The sequence below is a fragment of the Sylvia atricapilla genome, chromosome 15, assembly GCF_009819655.1.
Source record: "Sylvia atricapilla isolate bSylAtr1 chromosome 15, bSylAtr1.pri, whole genome shotgun sequence".
Classification (NCBI taxonomy): Eukaryota; Metazoa; Chordata; class Aves; order Passeriformes; family Sylviidae; genus Sylvia; species Sylvia atricapilla.
In genome coordinates, this window is record NC_089154.1 from 6,597,154 (window position 1) to 6,619,136 (window position 21,983).

At 53.0% G+C, this 21,983-nt stretch overlaps 2 protein-coding genes across 2 annotated transcripts in view; one reads left to right on the forward strand and one right to left on the reverse strand.

Annotated features, from left to right (window-relative positions):
- The window catches only part of LMF1 (lipase maturation factor 1), a 141,447-nt gene extending 139,721 nt beyond the window's left edge, over positions 1-1,726 (forward strand). Inside the window, exon 10 of the mRNA XM_066329865.1 lies at positions 908-1,726. Within this exon, the coding sequence (XP_066185962.1) occupies positions 908-1,082 (175 nt within the window). The 3' untranslated portion in view covers positions 1,083-1,726. The remainder of the gene's footprint in view (positions 1-907) is intronic.
- CHTF18 (chromosome transmission fidelity factor 18) overlaps positions 1-21,983 on the reverse strand; it is a 371,533-nt gene that overhangs the window by 300,322 nt on the left and 49,228 nt on the right. The window lies entirely within an intron of this gene.

A 21,983-nucleotide genomic window follows, 5' to 3' on the forward strand; every position in this document is an offset into this window, starting at 1 on the left:
GACACTGATGAATGTTCCTTTCTGCGCTGCTTTCAAAGCTCCTTTGCCGTCAGCTCCCGGAGCAGCCAGAAAACAGATGCGCCCCGAGCCGCGCTCACGGAGCCGGCTGGGGAGCCACAGCCCCTGCTCCCAAATACCCCGGCAGAAACCCTCCAGGGTGGCTCTGGGAAAGGGAAAAATCTTATTATTCCTGCTTTTATTATTATCATTATTATTATTTCGTGTTTGGCTGTGGAGAGGCGTGGGGAGTGCTCAGGGCAGGGGGTGTTAAAGCTCCTCTGCTCATGCAGCGTTCCACAGGCACAGCTGGAGGCCAGAATTCCTGCATGGCATCAAAGGGAGCCTGGGAGCTTCCAAAGGCTGCCCAGTGTCACTGCTGCTGCTTGTGGGCATCCCAAAGATGGAGGGATGGATGAGGGAGGGAGGGAGGGGTGGAGGGATGGACAAGGATGAAGGATGAATGGAAGGACGGATGGATGGACGGATGCATGGATGGATGGATGGATGGATGAGGGATGGATGGATGGATGAGGAATGAATGCAGGGATAGATGACGGATAGATGGATGGATAAAGGATGGATGGATGGAGGGATGGATGGATGGAGGGATGGATGAAGGATGGATGGATGGATGAGGGATGAATGGAGGGATAGATGACGGATAGATGGATAGATGGAGGGATGGATGGAGGGATGGATGGATGGATGGCTGGATGGATGGATGGATGGATGGGTGGATGGATAGAAGGACAGAGTACTGGGATGTGAAGCCACCCTGAGCATCCTCAAGCTGATTTCTCCATCCAGAAAAGCTCCAAAACACCAATCCCAAGGGGATAAAAACACAGCCCAAGCCTCTTCCCAGAAGTCCTGCCAGGCACTGAGCTCCTGTTTCTGTCTCCCACAGGTGGATCCGGGGGGAGCACTTCAAGTACAAGTTCAGCCAGCCCGGGGGGAAGCACGCCATGGATGGGAAGTGGTGGATCCGGAAAAGGATCGGCCCCTATTTCCCCCCCGTCAACCTGCAGGGCCTCAGGAAGTTCTTTGAGGACAGGAATTGGCCTTATCCCGTGCAGCACTGAGGGAGAAGGATGGCCAAGACAAGAGGGACCAGCTGGGAGGAGGGAGAACGGGCAGCTCCCTCCCAAACATCTCCTGCCTCTCTGGTTTTTATCCATATCCTCGTTCACTCTGTTTTCCAGAAGGTTCCCAGCCAATTTGCCCACTTGCTTTCTGAGCTGCTTTTTCTCAGTGATTGAGTTCTTCTCCCAGGCTGCTCCATTCAGGAATTCCTCTGGAATTGGGGAAGAAGGCAAGCAAATAACCATGACTGGTTTTGGGGGGAGGTGTTGGTGGTGCCAAAAGCAGCTGAGTGTGGGTTTGAAACAAAAACAGGAGGGAAACAAACCAGGAGGGATCTCTGGGGTTGTCTGGGCTGTGGATGCAGGCACAGGAATCCCTTTTCCATGGTTTTTCCCACCTTTTTTACCACATGTAAATGGGCACCACCAGCAGCGTGTTCCTGGAAAGGGATTAAAGCAAACAATTCTTGAGTAACCAGCAGGAGCTTCACTGGGTTTTTTATTTTTCCTGGAAGAGCTAAAAAGGGGGAAAAAGGAGCCCCAGTGCCTGCCCTGATGAGGCTCACCAGGGCCAAGGCAGCTCCTGTGGGAACGGGGTGGCAGGTGAGGAATGAGTGAGTCCTGGAATTTATTTATGTTTTGGGGAGAATCTGGTGTCATGTCCAAGTGTTTGATGCCCATCCCAGGGATCCAGGGCCGTGAGAGGAGGATTCTCCTGTGGGTTCCAGGGTGAATTTGTATGGAACTCCCTCATGGTTCCAGTGGATTTTCCTTCCAAGCTGCTCCTTCTCCAGTGGGTCCAGCCCTGGATGGGTGATGGGTGACAGTGATGGGTGACAAGTGACACCCTCAGGCACCCCCCATGGACTGGCACCAACAGCCAACAGCCCTGGCCTCCCCCCTCCCCAATTTAATGAATTTCTTTTGCTTTCCAACCTCTGGGTCAGGGCTAATGGATCCCAGACCAGCATTCCCATTCCTGTTTGCTGCTTGTTAAGCTTTTTTTTTTCCCTTTTTATTTCAATCCAAGCTCCTCGCTCTGCTCAGTGCCTGGAAGATAAAACCCATCCAAAGGGGCAGGAGGAGATTCCATTGGAAACCTTTCCCTGGGACAAGAATTTAGAAAAGAAAAAGGAACAATTATTCTGAGGTGGGAGGAAATCAGAACCACGTTGTGTTATCTGTTCACTGGTTTTTGTGGAGGGTTTTTATCCTGGAGTTCAGCACTGGAAGAAAAATGTTCTGGCATTCCCGAGTCAGCACTGGGAATCCACTGGGAGGAAAACTCCATCTGGGAGCTGCTCCTGCCAGCTCTGGTGTCTCTGAGGTCCCAGCACCTTCTCCAGAAGTTCTGGAGTGTGGGGTTTGGGTCCCTCCATGGGCTGACCCCCTGGGCCTTTCTCTGGGCTGTGTTCTCCCAGCTCATCCCAATCCAGAGCCTGATCTCAGCCCGCTCCCTCCTCCTGGTTCTCTGTGAGGTCCAGGGAAATTCCAGAGCTGAGACAGGCAGGACATGGCTGGGGGGTCACCCCATGTCCATCCTGAGCAGCTCCAGCTCCACCATGGCTGGAGACATCTCAGGGGCATTCCTGGATCAAAACCAATCCATTGTATTTTTTGATCTTCTTTTCCTACATGGAAGTTATTGACCTTCAAGGTACCCCAAGGATTTACACTTGGTAAAAAATGAGGTAGACAAGATTTTTTCCCCCCCTCTTTTCCCAAGATTCCAACCTTTTGGAAGCACCAGGTCCCCTCACAAGCCCAGCTGGGTTTGTATTTCTGCCCACTGGCCACCAGATGTGGCAAGATCAGATCCAGCTCGTCCCAGCTGCTCTTCCCCCCCCCAAAAAAGAGGGAATTCTCCCAGGTTTTTATTTTAATCCCACATCTGAGTCTGTTCCTGGGGGGAGCAGAAGGTGGATGTGAATGGCCAGAGGGGTTTAGCTTATCCCTTGGACCCAGGGAATGAGGAAATGATCCAGGCTTGTGACATTTGGGAAGAACCAGCAGCGTTTGGAGCAGGCTGGAAGGGGTTGGTGCTGTGGGAGGCTGGATTGGGCCATCCAGACATTCCCAGAGGGGCTGGAAAGGACCTAAAATCTCATCCCATCCCCCCCCAGCCAAAGGCAGGGACATTGAATCATAGAATCCTGGAATGGTTTGGGATGGAAGGGAGCTTAAATCCCATCCGGTGCCAGCCCTGCCCTGGGCAGGGACACCTCCCACTGTCCCAGGCTGCTCCAAACCCTGTCCAGCCTGGCCTGGGACACTGCCAGGGATCCAGGGGCAGCCACAGCCTCTCTGGGAATTCCAAGGCCTCCCTGGATCCAGCCAGGTTCCATTTTCAAACATTCCTCTACAAACATGGGTTTGGTTTGTGTTTTGGGAGTGTGGCCCCTGTGGAGGGCTCAGGGGCAAGGAGCTGCTGGAGATGAGTTTGTGTCCATGCAGGAATTATCCCTACCAACAACAACACTGCACCACACAGAGAATTCCTTATATACCTGGATCTTTTATAAACCATTGATTTTTAAAGCAGTCGAACTCCAGGCTGGGAATTCCCATAGGAAATACCTGCAGCCAGATCCATTCCCTGCTCCCAGCTGCCTGGAAAAGCTGGCTTTGCTTTAACACATCTGAAAGGAAAAAGCTTCTTTTTTTTTTTTTTTCTTTTTTCTTTTTTTTTTCTCCTTACTGGTAGATTAAGTTTGGCCAAACAATTCTGTGTGAACTGCTGGGCAGGAGGCACAAACCTGTAGGCGAAATTATCCAGCTGCTCCAAGTTTAGAGCAGCATGGGATGAATTTCAGGATCGTATATTAGTTTCCATTTAATCTGATTATTCCAGGCTGGAGTTCCTGGAGGGTCTTCAGGTTATTGTCAGTCAAAAGAATCTTTAAAAGCTTCCATTTGCACTCAACTTTTCCCATTCCAAGTCTATTTTCATTATGGATGCATTTTGATTTTAATGAAAAAATGATTCTCCCAACTCCCTGCTTTTTCTTTTTTCCCTCCCCCCAAGTTGGGGTTAAAATTGAAGCCACAGCGGGGTCTTGCCACTCAAAATCCCATTTTCCAGCTTTCCTGGGGGTGTTGCTTGGTCGAAGGAGTTTGGGCAGACAACAAGGGCTGGATAATTTGGCAAGGCACCTTCTCTGCTCTGCCTGGGGCCCAGCTCCTCATCCCCAGCGCCTTCCTCACTGGGAAAACACTTCAGTGCCTCGAATCCCAGGGGGAAATCCAGCTCCAGAGTCTGGGGCACTAATGCAGCATTCATTGATGTTAAAAGCCCCTTGCTGCGCTGTCACTTCTTTCTGTCACCTCCTCTCAGCTTGCAGCCTTGGGAGCAGCATCCCCCCGGACTGGGGAGGTTGGGAATCTCACCTTCTGTGCTGGGTGAGGGGGGACACCTTTGCCAGGTCTGCCTGGTGCAGGAGTGGCAGCTTGGTGGCATTGGGGTGGCTTCGGGCTGGCACCTCCCTGGGGTGTCCCTGGGATGAAGAGGTGTCCATCCCACCTCTCCCCAGGGCTGTGGAGGATCAAAAAAACAACAGAGAGGCATCCAAAACTAACTCCCAAACCCATATTGTGCATTTGTACAGGATTTCACAGGGCTGTGCCTGTCTGACCCTGCCAGGTGCCACCTGTGATCCCAGCCTGCTCTGTGGGAACCTCCACGTCCTGCTTCCTTGTCACGGCCCCAAATCCTCAGTTTGATCACATTTTCCAGGCTGGCAGGTGGAAGCTGAGCTCTGGAATTGTCCCTGTGTGAGTTCTGGAATTGTCCCTGTGTCTGTCCCTCCCGGTGCCATCGGGGTGTCCATCCTGCTCGGCCTCCTCGTCACGGTCAGGTGGGATTGGGGAAGGAATTCTTCCCTGGGAGGGTGGGGAGGCCCTGGCACAGATTCCCAGAGAAGCTGTGGCTGCCCCTGGATCCCCATTTTTCCACGGATTTTGCTCCATTTTTCCACTGATTTTGCCCCATTTTTCCACGGATTTTGCCGTGCCCACCTTCCCCCTTTTCCCCTGGATCCCGATCCCTCTCGGCAGTAGCAGCTCCGGGTTGGATTGCACCGGGCTGAGCTTTCCCCAGCGTGTGCCGGGGACAATTCCACTGCAATCACAGCACCTGCAAGTGGTTACTTAGAATAATAAATAAGTGCTAGATTATCAAATAAAGCCTTGCCTTGGGATGAGGTCATCCCTGCCCCGTGTCCCGCCTCTCCCAGGGTTTGGGAGCAGCTTTTCCTGCCGCTCCTGGGCTAAATCCCCTCTTGTATCAGGCAATAAAAAACTTGTCGGGATTAAAGAATCAATTAGGAATTAGCCAAAGGGGCAAAGCGTAACCCAAACACGCTGATAAAATCCAGTAGGTGATTATGGGGACGGGTTTGGTTTCACTGGGCTTTGGGAAGGGAATAATTGCTCGTTACAGAGCACGGAACAACCCGGGCTGGGTGTTTTTTTCCACCTTTACAGAGGAGGAAATGGTGGTGTTCACTGATAAACGTGGGGACACGCCACGGTTTGGGGCTGAAGGGGCAGTTTGGGGGATCTGAATTGGATAAACAGCATTCCCTGGATGGAAAAATGATCTTGGCAGTCTTTTCGAGGCCAGGTTGGAGCAGCCTGGGATGGTGGAAGGTGTCCCTGTGGCAGGGAGTGGAAGGAGATGGGGTTTAAGATGCCTTTCAACCCAAACCATTCTGGGATTCCGGGATATTCCATGACTGGGATGCAGCGGGATGGGCAGGGATGTGCCACAGCTGCAGCACTGCCTCTGCTCTTCCATAGGAAAACAGAACAAGGGAGAAAAGGCTGGGTTAAGCTGTAAAAAAGTTGATTTTCCCAGCCGATGATGGCAGGGAGGGGATGGAACACTCCCAGGACGGAACAGGAGCGATGAGGAGTTGGATTTCAAGGGAAAAGAGCCCGATCCCGGCTCGGGGGCTCCGTGCCACTAATCCCTGTTGATTCCCTGTCTGGCCCAGCCGCCCCCACGCTCCCGAAGCTTTTGTTCATTACGGAGATCCAGGGAAAGATCCCCCGCGGCAGCATCCCGGGAATGTCGGTGTGGCCTCATCCCAACCTCCAGCTCAGCTCCATCCTCCCGCTGCAGCTCCAGGCTCGGCCTTTTGGGGATCGCTTCAGCCCCAGACCGGCCCTGCTGCTCCCCAGCACGGATCAAGGATTTTTAGGGGGAAAAAAATCTTTTAAGGAAGCGGCCTCATGTCGGGATTGGAGTTGGATCCGCAGGATGAGCTCCTGGAGCAAGGCAGGACCAGGATTTGCCATCCCGTGTGACCCCAGGTGCTGCCTCGAGGCTGGAGCAATTAATTGGCTCATTAATCCTCATCTCCTGGGCCAAATTCCCGAGGCAGCTGCTCCCCTGGAGTGGGGTCTGAGGGGCGGGTGGGATGGACAGCCCAGGCTGCACATCCAGGTCTGCTCCCAAAAACTCCTTGGAAATAACGCGGATCATTAGTGACTGAGCACTGATAATTAGTTATTAATAACGAATAGATTGGAATCCTGAGATGCTAAGGCAGGTATTGTTTGGAAACAACAGTCCAGTCCCTAAAGCTGGGTGGGATTTTTTCATGTCTTTGCCCCTGGAGCAGAACACGGAGGAAAAACCGGCACCAGAGAGGCCAGAATTGGAGCCAGGAGAGAGGAAGGTCTCCAGGGAGATCTCCACTTTTCTGGGAATGACCCACACCGGGCCCAAACCCTTGCCTTGATCCCCCCCTGCCCCTCCGAGCCCAGGGCAGGCTGTCACAGCTGAGTGTCCCCAGCGTGTCCCTGGTGCCACCCTGGAGCCAGCCCAGAGTCCCTGCCGCCTTCCCTGCGATTCTCAGGGATTTCTCTGCCATCCCCATGGATTTCTGTGCCTCTGAGGCCATCCCTGCCATTCCAGGGATTTTTCTGCCATCCCCAGGGATTTTTTTTCTGCCACCCCCAGGGATTTCTGTGGCAGCCGCAGGGTTCCTGTCCCTCCGTGCCCATCCAGCTGCGGCGGGCTCGGGGCTGCAGCTGCGGAGCTCCATCTGGCCGCCGGGAGCAGCTGCGGGCTCCCGGTACCCGCGGGCTCATTCATCCATCACCGGCAGCGCGGGCACCGGGCCTTGGCAGGGAAAAAGGAGCCGCAGGAGGCAAATCTTCAACACCGGGGTTGGATCCGCAGCGTCTGAGCGGGAGGAGGAGGAGGAAGGGCAGGATGTGCCCGCGGGGTCGGGATGGAGCGGTCCCTGGAAGCAGGGAAATGATCCAGGCGCTGAGGGATGAGAGCGGCCCTTCCCGAGGGCTGGGGGTTTAAATCAGCAGTGGGATTTGTTGGGATGGTGGCAGAGGAGCCTTTTTTGTGTCCTTGTGGAGAAAAGCCTTTCCCAGGCCCCAGACATGGATGGTCCCTGAGGGTGTTCCGTGTTCTGTAATCCTGTGACCTGGGGACAACAGGGGACACCAGACTGCGTGAGTGGAGCTTTTGGGGTGTTTTTGGGGTGTCTGCCCCTGCCCTGGTTACCTGAGGTGCTGCGCAGGGCTCGGATCCCCCCATCCCACCGTGGGCACTGCAGGAGCACGGAGCTGGGCCACCCCACCCTGTCCCACCCTGTCCCCCAGCAGTGACACCCATCTCTCTCCCGGCCTCACAGCAGAGTGGTGGTGGGGGTTTTTTACTTTTCTGTCAGAGCTGGGATTAAGTGTTCGAGAGACAGATTTTGTGTTGGGACTCAGATGTTTATTAATTTATTAATTCTTATCTATGTTACAGTCTCACAGGCCGTGAGTTCGGTCTAACAAAGTAAAAAATGGCTCTGTCTCTCTACAAGGTCTTTCAAGCACAAACAGTCCAATTAGGAAATGACACCAAAATTATTTTTATTTTTAACCCAATAACCAACCACCCGTGGCCCTCAATGTGGATTTTTCTACCCAATCACAAAACACCACCCAGACCCATGAAGAAGAAGGTGAAAAAGAAGGACTCAGCCTCCACCCTAAATCCTCCATCTTGCTTTATGTATATATTACTATATTTTAAAACTTTAATATCTAAGTTTCCCCCCCTGTGGTATCCCACACTTCTATCCAAACCCCACACCCACAATCCCAGTGCTGTCACTCAATTTTGGGAGCCTTTTCCACGGCCTCAGGTCAAATGCAGTGTTTGCTGGGGGGTCAGTGCCTGTGAGCACAGAAAGGCTGGAATTCTCAGTGCCCAGGGTGCCAAGCAGGCGAGAGGAACAGGAGGTGCCACCCCAACCCCTGCAGCTCCCTGGCCACAGATGCCACCACAGGACGAGGTGACAGCCGGGGGGTGTCACCTCCGAGGACGAGGTGACAGGCGCGTGGGATGCCCCGCGTTTGTCTTTTCCTGTTTACTGGCGATTCTGGGAAAAGGGAACAACGCCGAATTCCTCTCCCGTGGCTTGGCGCGGGGCCGATCTGAACCGGGCCAAGTGTCGGGGCAAAAGGCCAGGAGGGAAGGGGCAGGGCACAATGAGCAGATGAACACCTTGTTCGGTGGGCACGGAGCCTCGGGTGCCAGGAGATTTGCCCCGCTTGGCCTCTGCGGGGGCATCGCTGGCAAATTCCCGAATAAAGCAGCATCGCTGGCAAATTCCCGAATAAAGCAGCATCGCTGCACCTGTGTCCTCAGATATTCCCATTCATCCTGGAGAGGAGCACAGCACTCGGGCCGGGGCTGCGCAGCTGCGGCAGCATTATTCCCCCTCGCTCTATTTGCATATCAATGAGCCCCTGATTAATATTTAAAGAGCCAGCTGTCCGAGCCACCTAGGGAAGAAAAAAAGCTCTGTGCGGGTTTTTTATTGATATTTTCTTTTTTTTTTTTTTTTTTTCGGCGGGATAACACTCACTGCCCTTTATGGAGTGCGCTTCATTTATTTTTTTTTTTCCCTAACTCCCCTCTATTCTTTTAGTTGAAATTAAGAAGAAAAAAAGTCAGGGAAAAAAAATATGAAGGAGTTATCAGTGAAGGAGCTGTGCCTCTCTCAATGCTCCTCAGTCCTTTTGTGCCCGGGCGCAGCTGCAGGGAACAGGTTTGGAGGGGCAGGAGCCGACGGGCGCCCATGGGAACGAGGAAATCGGGAAGAGATGGGCTGGGCTGGATTTCCACCCGTGCTCCTGCAGGGATGCTGGTGCTGCGCCCGCGGGAAGCGCCGCACAAAATCCTGGCTCGAGGATGCTGATCAATGGAAATGCCATCCAAAAAAAAAACCCAAAAAACCCAAACAAACAAAAAAAAACCCTCAAAAAAAAAAAAAAAAAATAAACCAAACAAAACAAAACCACCACTCCCCCCTCCCCAAAAAAAAAAAAAAAAAAAAAAAGGCAGGAATTGGTATTTTCCTTGCCTCCCCAGTGCCCTTAGTGGCCCGGAGGTTTTGTTTCCAGCCTTAGAAGCTGTCATTTTATCAGACCATTCTCCTGCCCCCCCCCTCTTTTTTTTTTTTTCCCCTTCTTTTTTTTTTTTTTTTTTTTTTTTGGCCCTTCGAGCATTTGTCAATAATCCCCCGACAGCGGCAGCTTTGTTATCCCAACTAATTGGAGTCAAGTAGGGCTGCGAGAAAAGATCCTTCCCGCGCGCGAGCCCTGGGAAAAAATGCGAGAGGATTTTAATTTTCAATAAAATATGCAGATAAGGAGAAATTAAGCGGTGGGGAAGGAGGCTGGGGGCTGCTCGGATAATGGTGCTGCTCAGACAGCGGCGGCTCCGGGGGTTTAATCAGCGATGCCGGCGGCTCTGCGGGATGGGGGCACCGAGCCGCCCCCACAGCTGCACTGGTTTTAGGGTTTAAGGGGTGTGTTAGGGGGCTGAGGAGTTGTTTACCCGAGCTGCAGCTGGGGCCGGTTATTCCAGGTCACGATTTGTTGTGGTTTTAATTCACAAACGTGGGGGAAATTTGGGCATCTCTTGGCAGCGGGGATGGGATCGCTGTGGGGTTGCCGAGGAGGTGCTCAGGAGGCCGGGGATGGACCTGGAGCTCCTCAGCCTGTGCCACTGGCGGTGACACCGGGATGGGGATTTTGGCCGCGATGTTCCACATCCTTCGCCCGTCGCTCTCTTTGCCCGGCTGGCGGCAGCGAGATGCTGGCGAGGGACAGAAATCAAACTCCCTCCGCTTTCCCCAGATGCTGGATTTGCCGGGTTTGGCTACGTTTGCCCCAAAAACATCTCCTGATGCTGCTGCTGGGGCAGAGTTTGCCCCAAAGCCTCTCCTGGGGCTGGGTTTGCCCCCAAATCCTCTCCTGCTGCTGCCGCCGGGTGTTTTGCAGGGCACAGGCACCACAAACCGCTGCTCCCAGATTTTTCCAAAGCGATGGGATCCAACATTTCCCGGTGAGGAGCTGTTGAACACCTCCCGGCCCGGGGAAGGAAATTCCCGCAGGGATTGATTTGCCCAAGGCCTCGGCTGGGAAGCGCCGTGTCCCCGCTGTCCCCGCCGTGTCCCCGCAGTGTCCCCGCAGGTGCCAGCACAGGGGAGAGGCTCCAGGGGCTGTGTCCATGAGGAACAGGTGAATCCACCTTTCCCGGCAGCTCGGGGCTCTTTAGGAGGATCTGTCCCTCCATCGCGGGCTGGTGTCCCCAGGGTGTCCCCCCCGGCGCCCAGGGGAGGGGACAGCTGTGCTGTCACCTGTTGGAGCTCAGACGCCGCAGCTGCGCCTTTGAAGGGCGGATTAGGGAGAGGAGAAATCCCTGTGCGCACTTGTGCTCCACCTGCCAGCGCCTTCCTCCTCCTCCTCCTCCTCCCGGGCCCAGCTGCCCTTGGCACGGCGGGGATGGAGGTGGGAGGGTGCCCAGGTGATGGCCTAAAGCACCTCCAGCGCTGGGGACAGATGTGCTGAGCTTCAGCCTTTTTATCCCAAACAGGTAAAACTGTCGGAAAATGAACAGGTAAACCCATGGAGGAAAAAATAAATAAATAATCACGGGTAAAAAAAAAAAAAAAAGAGGTAAAAATCACAGGGAGAAAAACCCCAATATTCTTTAATTTCTGCTCATGGACACAGCTCAGTGGCCAACTGTGGGGTTTTGGGGGGTTTTTTCCCACTCCATCTTCTCCCATGCTGTTCCCAGTGTGACCCTCCCAGCAGAGGAGCAGGTGGGTGGTGGCCCAGGTGTCCCCTCTGTGGGGACAGGGTGGACTCCCCCCGTGGGACCTCTCATCTCCTGGAGCTGCTGCAACCCACTTGGGGTGTGCTGGGACCCTGGGTTGGGCAGGGTGGCCCCAGATTGGGGACAAGCTGCCCTGTGACAAAGGGAGGCTCGTGTTGGGTGGCTGTGACACTCGGGGTGGCGCCGCTGCCATCCCAGCTCATTTTGGGATGCTGTTCCCCATTCCCAGGACTGATGGGGACATTGCAGGGTCATTCCCTGCTCTGTGAGCTGCTGGATTTTCCCCAAGCTCTGACTTTATGACCTTTTCCAACAATTTTTTAGTGATTCCATGGTCGGGTGGTTGCATCCTCTGAGCACCAGCCCCATCCCTCCTTCCACATCTCTCAATCCCAAATCCCAGCCCCGTGGGGACAACCCCCAGTCCCAAATCCCAGCCCCGTGGGGACAGACAGGCTGATCCCGTGGTTTGTCCAGCCGCAGCCCAAGTGTCCCCATCCCCTCCCTGTGACCACAGCAGGAGCAGCAGCAGGACCCGGCCTCGGGCAGGGAAGGATTTGCCCTCTGCTTTTAAAAGAGGCAACGCTTTGGGTTATTTCTGTGAAATCAAAGCTTTCTCCCCGTCCTTTTTTCACTCAGCCACTTTCCCTCTCCGCTCTTTGGGGGCTGTTTAAGAGGCAGAGTGGAACATTAAGGTGATTTACAGCATCCCTGGGGTGCAAGGGCACGGACTCGAGGAGGGTTTGGTTTTTTTTTTTTCACTTTTCCTCAGGTGAAAGAAACCCTGGAAGGTGAACTCCCAAGACATTCCAGCCACCGCCCTGTCAGCCCCTGATTTACAGGCTCAGATTTATGACTCCAGAATTATTATTCCACTCGCAGATTTTTTTTTTTTAATTTTTTTTTTTAACTTTCCCTCCCGGACCATTTTAGCGCTTGTGAAAGGTGAGGGCTTTGACAGCTCCTGGAAACAAAAGCCTTTAATATCCCCGCACGCCGAGTGGGGCTGTCCCAGGGAAGAGCAGAGAGGCCAGGAGGGCTGCAGGTTGGCTCACCGCAGGCCCGGCTTAACCAAACGGGTTTGCCCCAGTTAAATCGGGACTAATGAGCAAAGTCCAGCATTGCCGGTGTCTGGGGAGTGCCCCGGGTCACCCCTGGGGGCTGACGATGGAAGGTGCGGGCTCAGCACCCCCAGCAGGTTTTCAGGAGGGAGCAATGGGACAAGGAGAGAGCTACAGGATCAGGACAGAGTTATGGGACCAGGATAGAGCTACGGGACTGGGACAGGGCTACAGGATCAGAGAGAGTTATGGGGTCAGGACACAGTTAGGGATCCCAGGACAGAGTTATGGGGTCAGGAGAGAGCTACGGGATCAGGAGCAAGCTCTGGGATCAGGACAGAGCTATAGATCCCAGGACAGAGCTATAGGACCAAGACTGAGTTATAGGATCAGGACAGAGTTATAGGATCAGGAGAGAGTTACAGGAACCAGGACAGAGTTATGGGACCAGGACAGAGCTACTGGGTCAGGACAGAGTTATAGGGTCAGGAGAGAGCTATGGTATCAGGACAGAGTTATGGGGCCTAGGGCAGAGTTATAGGGTCAGGACAGAGCTGTGGGGCCCAGGACAGAGCTATAGGTAGGTTCAGGACAAAGCTATGGGACCAGAACGGAGTTACAGGGTCAGGACAGAGCTCTGGGTCCCACCACGAGCAGGCTGCTGTCCCTGATGTCCCGGCAGAGCTCCCAGGGGACGTGGGCAGCAGCCCCAGGCGTTCCCCCCGCATGTGTCACGCTCCCCTGGCTAACCCAGGCTCTGGGACAAACACAACAAAGCTGCCCCGTCCCTGTCCCTGCCAGAGCAGCCCCAGCAGCCAGGCCAGGCCCCTCGCATCACTGAATCACCAACCAGCTGGAGATGGAGCAATTTGGGTCAAATCTGCCCCCCTGGCCCACTGCCACGGCCTTATCTCCTGTTTCGCTCATTCTGCCTCAGCTCAGGGTGGTTCTTAGTGCAGGGTGAGGTTTTTTTGGGGTGTTGGAGGTGATACCTGCTGGGGAATCTGCGGTGCTGGGTTTTAGAGCTGTTTGTGATGAGGTCATTATTATATTGTTTTTTTTTTCCTTCCTGGCTAATTTTTCTTGCAGCCGAACACAAAGGACAGAAAATGGAATTAGCCAAGAGCTCTGCTGAGCACTTAACGTCCCCCGCGGGGGCACGGGGAATTTAGACACTCAACAAGTGCATAAACGGGGCCATAAAAACGTGCCCAGGCTATTGCAGAGGTGCAGCTCCCAGGGGGGCTCCGGGGGTGCCCACCCAGCCCGGGGCAGGAACGGGCTGGGAGCAGCTCCAGCTCCCCAGCCCCAGGGGATTCTCCTCCAGGATTACATCAGTAGCATGAGGATGCTGAGTGAACTGTCTGGGAATCTCGAAGGCGAGGGGATTTTTTTTTTCTTGTTTTAATTTTTTTTTTTTTTTGTCTCTCCTTGTGATTATGTAGAAGATCAGATATGTTCTCAGGCTGCCTGCGAGCAGGGATGTGCTGCAAAGAGGGACCTGGTTTTGCCGCATCTGGGAAGGGGGAGCTCTGTGCCGGGCTGGGGCTGTTCCCTGTCTCTGCCCCTCTCAGTGTTGCCGTGGGCAGTGCTGCCAAATGAGGTCAAAAATGCCCTTTTTGGGTTCCCCGAGTCCTTGTGCTCTTCTCCAGGGATGTGCTCAAAGTCCTGCCCCCTCCCAGGGGTCCTGACCCCTCAGCGACTGTCCCAGGGGATGGGATTTTACAGGAGGGTGCTCTGAAGAGCAGGAGTGGCTTTACCCACCTTGTCCCTTCCTCCTGGGCACTGAGTCGGGCTGATCTTTGCAGGACAAATCCTGGTGTTTCCAGGCATTCCTGACACCCCAAAAAGAGCCGTGGGCTGGGAGAGGAGCACAGACGGGGGGATCAGGACAGGGACTGGGAAAGCTGGAGAGGCAAAGAGGATCCAGCTCTGAAACTGGAGGTGAGCTGGGAAATGCAGCTCCAGGCCCTGGGATTATCCGTGGGGAAGCACCAGTGGAGGTGACAGGGACAGAGCTGAGCTCCACAACCTCCCAGAGAACCCCAGCTCCTGCTGGAGCTGCCTCAGGGGTCCAAGGGACCTCCCAGCCCAGGAGGGGACAGCAGGAGGGAGCAGGATCCTGATGCCTTTAGTTTTAACTCCCATATTTTCAGGTTCTGTGGTGCCCAGGGGCGCAGCTCTGAGCTCACAGTCAGTGTCACTCAGCTCTGCACACAGCAGGGACACAAAACAAATCCTTTCCCAAATCCACACCAAGGACAACTTTCAGCCCCAAAAGCACAAACAAGGGTGGGCTGACGAAGGAAAACAAGCAGGATGGGACTTCACAACCTGAAACTGGAACTGGACAATTAAACCCCAATATGCAAATGGACCAAAACTTATAAAAGTATGAGACCTCCTGACCGGGCATCCAATTTGTGACCATTTTGTGACCATTTTGGGTCCACCTTGGGTGTAGCCCAGGTCAGGCTCTGTCCTGCCCAAGGTGTGTCCTTAAAGACACTTCAATAAATCTCTACTCTATTCTCCAGCTCTGTCCAGCCTCTGTTCCAGCTCAGCCTTCCCAAGGCATCAATCCCACATTGTTGGTGTGGGATCTGGGTCCCTCCCACAGGTGCAGGAGCATCCAAAGGGTTGGAGAAGGGGATGGAGCATCACCCTCAGCTTTGGCCACGATCCCTCAACTCTGATAACGTTCTGGAGGACGGAAATTCCTTGCCCAAATTCCCAAGGCAGCCCTGGGGCCCGTGGATTTTGGCTGCTGATGGAGGGATGCTCAGAGGGACTGGATTTTCCAAGCAGCTGAGCCCAGGGTGTGCCAAGCAGCTTCTTCAAACCTCTCCCCAAATTTACTCTGATCCAATATATTAAAAAAAAAAAAAAATTAAAAAAATTTAGAAATTTTAATCTGGGAAAAAGCAGAACTCTAATCAATGGGGGTCCCTAGTAAATCTTTGTGATCCCCATCCTCCCCCAGCACAGAGGAGGCTGGAGGGGCTCCAAAACTCCGATTCTTTGGTTCTTTTGAACCAAAAGGAGCTAAAAAAGAAACAAGTAAAACAAAAAAAGAAAAAAAAAAAAAACAAGCCACCAAAACAAACCCCAAAAAACAAACCAAAAAAAACCCCACCAATAAAACAAACCAACCCCAAACACTTGGCCGGGGTTTCTGTCACCCTTCCCCCTCCTTTTTTGATCGTCTCTGTCTCGTACGAGGCTGCTGAAGACAGATAAGCCAGGATCTCACCCAAGCTTTTTCCAAGTGGTGGGGAGGAAGAAAGCGGCCTTTGTGAGGGGCTTTTCTGAAGGTCTCTGTTCTGGGAAGGTTGGAAATAGCACAAAAACCTCCTTTCTCGCTGCACTGTGGCGCTCCCAGCTCCAGCAGCACCACCCAGATGTTCCGAGGCTGATGCTGAGGAGGAAAATAAAGAGGCACGGAGAGAAATGCAGGAGAGGGGGAAGGTGGGTGGGAGCGGCCCGGGGAAACCTGAGCTGGTTTGTGCCTTTAATTTTGAGACAGATAAAGAGTTGGAGAATGAGATTGAGAGATTGGGAATTAATATCTTCATTAAGTCAGTCGAGTTATCAACTGGCCATCTCATCATCAGCTTATTTATTAGATTTAAGACAATATTTGGCATGTCCAGCCTGGCCTATATCAAGGATTTGGTGCTATCAAGTTGTTTTTTTTCTGCTTTTTGACCTAATTTTCCTTTTTTTTTTTTTTTTTTCCCACTGCGTTGCTCCCAGGTTTTCCCATCCTTTTGGAGAATTCTTGGTGCGAGTTCATTGCTCTGCTTTTCAAATCGTCTTTATCCGGGAGGAGGATAAAGACAATTTAAATCCTTGGGAGGAGGGATGGATGGATGGATGGAGGGATGGAGAGATGGATGATGGATGGATGATGGATGTTCTCCGTTCCTACCTAATGCATCGGACAAGGGAAGTTGAGTGTAAAACTCTTCCTTATTGTCCATATCCTGTCCCTAATTACCCCGTCTGGTGTTGGCTGAATTTCTGCTTTGCCAAATGTGGTGTTAGTGATTTGAGTTGTCTCCTTTTTTCCTTTATTTTGGGAGAAAAAAAAGGCAAAACAGGTAAACAGATAGTTTATTAACACACACTAAGAAAAAGAAAATTTTAACTAACTGTTTTTTACTACGAACTGTTCACTTTTTTCACACAACACAGAGGGAAAACTATGAATTTTAGTCAGTTGCAACTATTTAAACGTAATTTTGCAGTACTTTGGGAGAGGAGTCTTTTTTTAGGGTTTTTATGGAGACATTTGTTACAAGAAAAAAAACCAGTCTGGTGGCTTTCAGTGTCACAAATCTCGGAATTTTTGCAGATTGTGCAGTTTAACTTATTAGCAGGTGGGTTTTGGTTGTTTTTTTTTTTTTTTTTTTTTTTTTTTGTGGTTACTTATGGGTTTAGCATATTTGGGGTACTATTTCAGAAATTTTTTTTTATATAAAATCCTAGCAAACCAATATTCCAGATCCTTCTTTAACCAAAAAAACTCAGCTGTGTTAAGCTATGACACCTTCTCAGCAAGAACATCCCCGGAATTCCTTGCCTCAATTCCCAAGGCAGCCCTGGTGCCCGTGGGTTTGGGCTGCTGAGGGAGGGATGCTCAGAGGGACTGGATTTTCCAAGGAGCTGAGCCCAGGGTGTGCTGAGCTTCCTCAAACTTCCCCCAAGATTTACTCTGACTCAATATTTTACACACCCCCCCACCAAAAAAAAAAAAAAAAAAAAAAAAAAAAAAAAAAAAAAAAAAAAGAACAAAAAAGGCAAAGAAGAGAAATTATTTAGCTTCTGTTGGTTCAAACTGGAGTTTTAAAGCCCCTCCAGCCTCCTCTGTGCTGAGGGAGGATGGAGGATCACAAAGATTTACTAAAGACCCCCACTGATTAGAATTCTGCTTTTCCCCAGATTAAAATTTCTTTTTTTTTTTTCTTCAAACCTCCCCCCCCAGATTTACTCTGACTCAATATTTTCATTTTAATTGAATTCAATATTTTCATTTTAATTGAATTTTTAATTCAATATTAAAAAAAAATAATAATAAAAAAAAAAGAAAAAGAAAAGAAAACCACCCCAAAGCGTCTCGCTCCCTCCCAAATTTTTCAGCCTCGGCAGGAATCCCTCCGAGTGTCCGGGCTGCTCCTGGAGAGGGTTCTGGGCACGGGCTCTGCAATCAGCAAATCCCCGCAGATGTGGGAACGGGGCTGAGCCCGCTCCTCTCCCGTCCAGCTGTGCCGGGATGTGCAGCCAGCTGTGCCTTGCGCTGACAGCGGCCAGATGTTGGCAGCGGGGGGAGCCACCGCTGTCCCCTCGGCCCGCCAGCTGTGCGGGGGTGGCACGGGGCAGGTCACAGGGGTGGCACGGGGGTGGCACGGGGGGGTGACACGGGGGTCACAGGGGTGGCACAGGGGGGTCACGGCACCGCCTGGCCCAAACTCCGCTGTGGCCACAGCGCAGCTCATCCCAGGGCTGGACCCCGCTCTGGCTCAGCCAGAGCTGCTCCAGGGTGGATTTCTGGGAGCTTCAGCCCTGATTTTTTGGGTGCCCGCCCAGGACAGAGGGGACATCGCCGTCCTGAGCCCTCCCGGGTTGATCAGAGCAGGGATGGGAGCGGTGGAAGAGCAGAGCCCGGAGCCTGCAGAGGTTGGGAGCTGCAGCCGCTCCGGGAGGAGGAGCTGGAGCCCGGGAATGGCCCGTGTCAGTCCCCAGGAACGGCCCGTGTGACACCCCGGGAATGGCCCGTGTGACACCCCGGGAATGGCCCATGTCACACCCCGGGAATGGCCCGTGTCAGTCCCCGGGAATGGCCCGTGTGACACCCCGGGAATGGCCCATGTCACACTCCGGGGATGGCCCGTGCCATACCCCGTGTACCTGTGCGGGGTGACCCGAGCGGTGACAATCCCGGCCCCGGCATTCCAGGGATGTCCTCCTGCTCCACACCCCGCGGGGGCTCGGCTGTCCCTGAGTGGACACCGCCGCTTTGGGGCTTTGGGGACACGTTTGTACCGCACGTCCCTCACTATGACACTGTCCCCAAGGCCCCGCAGTGCCACCCGCCCTCCTGCGGGCTGGGGACCCCCATCCCCATCCCATCTCCCCGCCCGTGCCTAACTCGATTCTCCTCTCCCCCAGAGCCTGACCATTAACAAAGGCACTTGGCCGGAGCTCTGTGCGGCCATTCGGGCGCTGCGGCCGCTGCTGCCAGGCGGGCCGGGCACGGCGAGGCGCCGGCGCTGCCAGCATCCCGCGGCCGGCATCCCGGAGCGCTGCCAAATGGCCGCGGAGCCCGTGCCAGCTCCGGGAGAAAAGGCTCGAGGCAGCCGCGCACAAAGAGCGGTTTATAGCCCGGCCGGGCACCTGACACGGGGAGGAGGGAGGGTTGAGACGTGCTTAGCCCCGATAATCCTCAGTTTGAGTTTAATTTTTTTTTTTTAATTTTTTTTTTTTTTAATCAAAAGCGCAGCAACAGCTGGGCCCGAGGCTTTCCAGGAGATGAACTCATGAACAACTGTTCAAAATAACTTTATTCGTGCTGCTATTAGATCAGGCCACTGGGGAGCCACCAATTATTTGTGATTATTCCAGGCAGATAAGGCTGGGACAGAGCCCAGCGCCGCCAGGGATCGAGGGCACCTCGGGCTTTGGCACCTTGGCTGGGCAGGTCCGGCACCCACGGGAGCCTCCAGCACCCATCCCAGCCCCTGGCATCCCTGGGAGCCCCAGCAGCCACCCCAGCTCCCTGCACGGTGCCAGGGGGAAGCCCAGCAGGTTTGGGCACCGTGGATGTGCAGGAGGAACTCGTGTGCTCCAGGCTGCGATGTTTGCAGGGAGATCTGAGACATTTCTGCCTCAAAACCAATTACCAGCCATGCTGCAGCTAATTAGCCTGTCCACATTTGGGCTGTTCATCTTGTTCATCAGCCCCAGAGCTGGCACAGCATGGGGGAAGGTTTGGAGCAGGGAGGACTGAGAGGTTTGGAGTGGGACAATTCCTGGCAATTCCTGGGCTCATGGAGCAGCATCCCAGGTCCTGTGTCCCCCCTGGTCCAGGCAGGGCACTTCCCAATCCTTTATCCCATCCCACAGATCAGCCTCAAATCCCTCAGTCAGCTGAGGCCAGTTCTGGACCTTTCTCCTTTCCGACATGACATCAACAAAAAGCTGAGTGTGAGCTCTGGTCTCCAGCAGGAAAATCTCCCCGGGGAGCCCGAGGTGGGAGCTGAGCCCGGGGAAGCTGCAGGGCCCAGGCTGCCCTGGCCAGCACACAGACTCCATGAGCTAAGAGGTCTTTTCCACTCCTCGCTCCTGTGATTCAACAATCCTGATCCCCGGGGGATTTTTCCAAAATAACCTGGATGAAACAGAAGACGGCGGAGCAGGGAGCAGAGACCCTTGGCTGGGAGCTCAGGCTAACAGCTCTTTTCCATGGTGCTGTTCCATGATTAATGGAGACAAGAAAAGAAAAGAGAGGAGGAAATTGATAAACACAACGGGAATTGCAGCCAGGATTTGCCTCAGTCAGGTTATTAGAATCCTGACATCATGTCTTGAAAAGAAGACTGGAAATAAATCTCTGGGAGATAAGATCTGGCTGGAGGAGTGGAGGTGCACCAGGATGACCCAGCCATGCTGGGGGTCCCAAAAAAACGCTTTCTCCTGGTTTTCCTGGGTCTCAAACCAGCTTCCATGGAAACCTCCCACTTTGTGCCTGTGCTCCTGTCACCCCGCAGCTGGGAAAAGCCGTTCCCAAGGCAGCTCCAGGTGGGGAGAGCTCATTTCCTGCCAGGTGATTTCACCACAACAAAGCCTGGGAACTTTGGGATGGGCTCCAGCAGCTTGGGCTCTCCTGATGGATGTTCCAGCACGGCCTCATCCACACCTCGAGCTCTCTGAGGGATCTGGATCCAGAGCAGCCGGAGCTGGAGCTCATCCCAACGCTCCAGAGGGGAAGCTCAGGTGGGATGGGACCTTTGGGATCCACAGCAGGAACTCTCCTGCCTCTTTGGCCTTCCTGGCTGGTGCTGGGGCAGGTGTGGGAGCAGGAGTGAGGTCACCCAGGGCTGTGAGGTCACCCAGGGATGTGAGGTCACTCAGGAATATGAGGTGACCCAGGGCTGTGAGGAATCACCCAGATCCCTCTCCAGCCTCACCAGTGGCACTGGGAATTCAGGAGTTGCTGTTTCAGGGGAGCAAAGGAACTATTCTCCCCTTTTATCCTCACTCATGATTGGTTTCGGTCTGGAATTTCAGCCACTAGACGTGCTGTACCTGGGATTTCATGGGAGTCCCAAGGCCTTTAACCCTCCCCTCTCCAAGCAGACATGATGGATCCCTAAATCCTGCCCAGTCCTGGGCTGAACTCCAGGTGAGGAATTTCTGTTCAGTCCCCACATCCCCACAACTTCATCCCTGGAAATCAGAGCTGCTCCCAGCCCAGCCCAGCCCCATGTCCTGGGAAGGACCCACTGCAGGGGCAGAATTGCTGCTTTTCCTCATTTATTTTCTTTACCAAGTGATTTTTCACCTGTGAGCACTCGCTCTATGACTTTTCCCCATGTGCCTTCCTCTCCTCCCACTGTTTTGTTGCTCCAATGCAAAATCCCAAAGAAAATCCCTCCTGGAAGGAGGAATCCAGAGCAAACACCCTGCCAGAGCTCTGACCCTCTCCAGCCCAGGAAATTCCTTGGCTACTTCTGGAGCTGGCGCGAGGCTGAGAGGGTTGGAAGACGTTAAAAATCCCATTTATTGCAATATTCAGGGAGAAAAGGTTTGGGTATTGCACATACAGATCCCTCACAGCATCTCTCAGCAGCCTGAGAAGATTTTACTTTTAAATATGTGATACTGTGGTATTAAACACCTGATATTCGGAGGTGTATATTGAAATAATTATATAGTACATAATATATCGTATTGTTATAAATTATATTATAATACATTATATATATTTAAATATTATATATTTAAATAATTTAACCATTGTTGTTATTATTATTATCACCATCATCATTTTGAGGTTTTATTATTATTAATTTTATTTATATTTTATATTTAAAAAAAAAATGTTTTGGCCCAGTCTCTCACCCCAAAGGTCGGGATGCACAGCTGGGATACCGGGATATCTTCCAGAGTCCTCCCTGTCCTCCGTGTCACGATCTGCAGGCGACAGTGCCCTCTAGTGCCCCCCGGCCCTGCCCAGCCCCTGGCACAGGAACCTGTCAGATCCCAAAGCTGTTTCGGTTTCTGCTTGGACTCGATGATATTTTTCCTGTAATCCCACCCCAATTCAGCAGCGCAGCCGTGCCTGGGGATGGCGGGACAGTCAGGGATGGCTGGGAATTCCCACCTTCCTCTTGCTGATGGCCATTTTCCCCACTTTGGTTCTATTTTATTCCCGGAGGAGGAGGAGGATGATGATGAAGAGGATGACGAGGAGGATGAGGTGGATGTGATCCTACAGAGCCATGGAACAAACCCTGGGTGCCTTCTCCAGGCTCAGGGACCATCAGGTGCTCCTCAGCTGCCCTCAAGCCCTCCAAGCTCACAATTCCCTGGTGAGCGTCCTTGGATGATGTTCCAACTTTAATAGCACTTAATTATTTAACCCTAATTAATTACAGCTCCCACTGGCGCTGCCTGCCTGCCTTCACTCCTCAA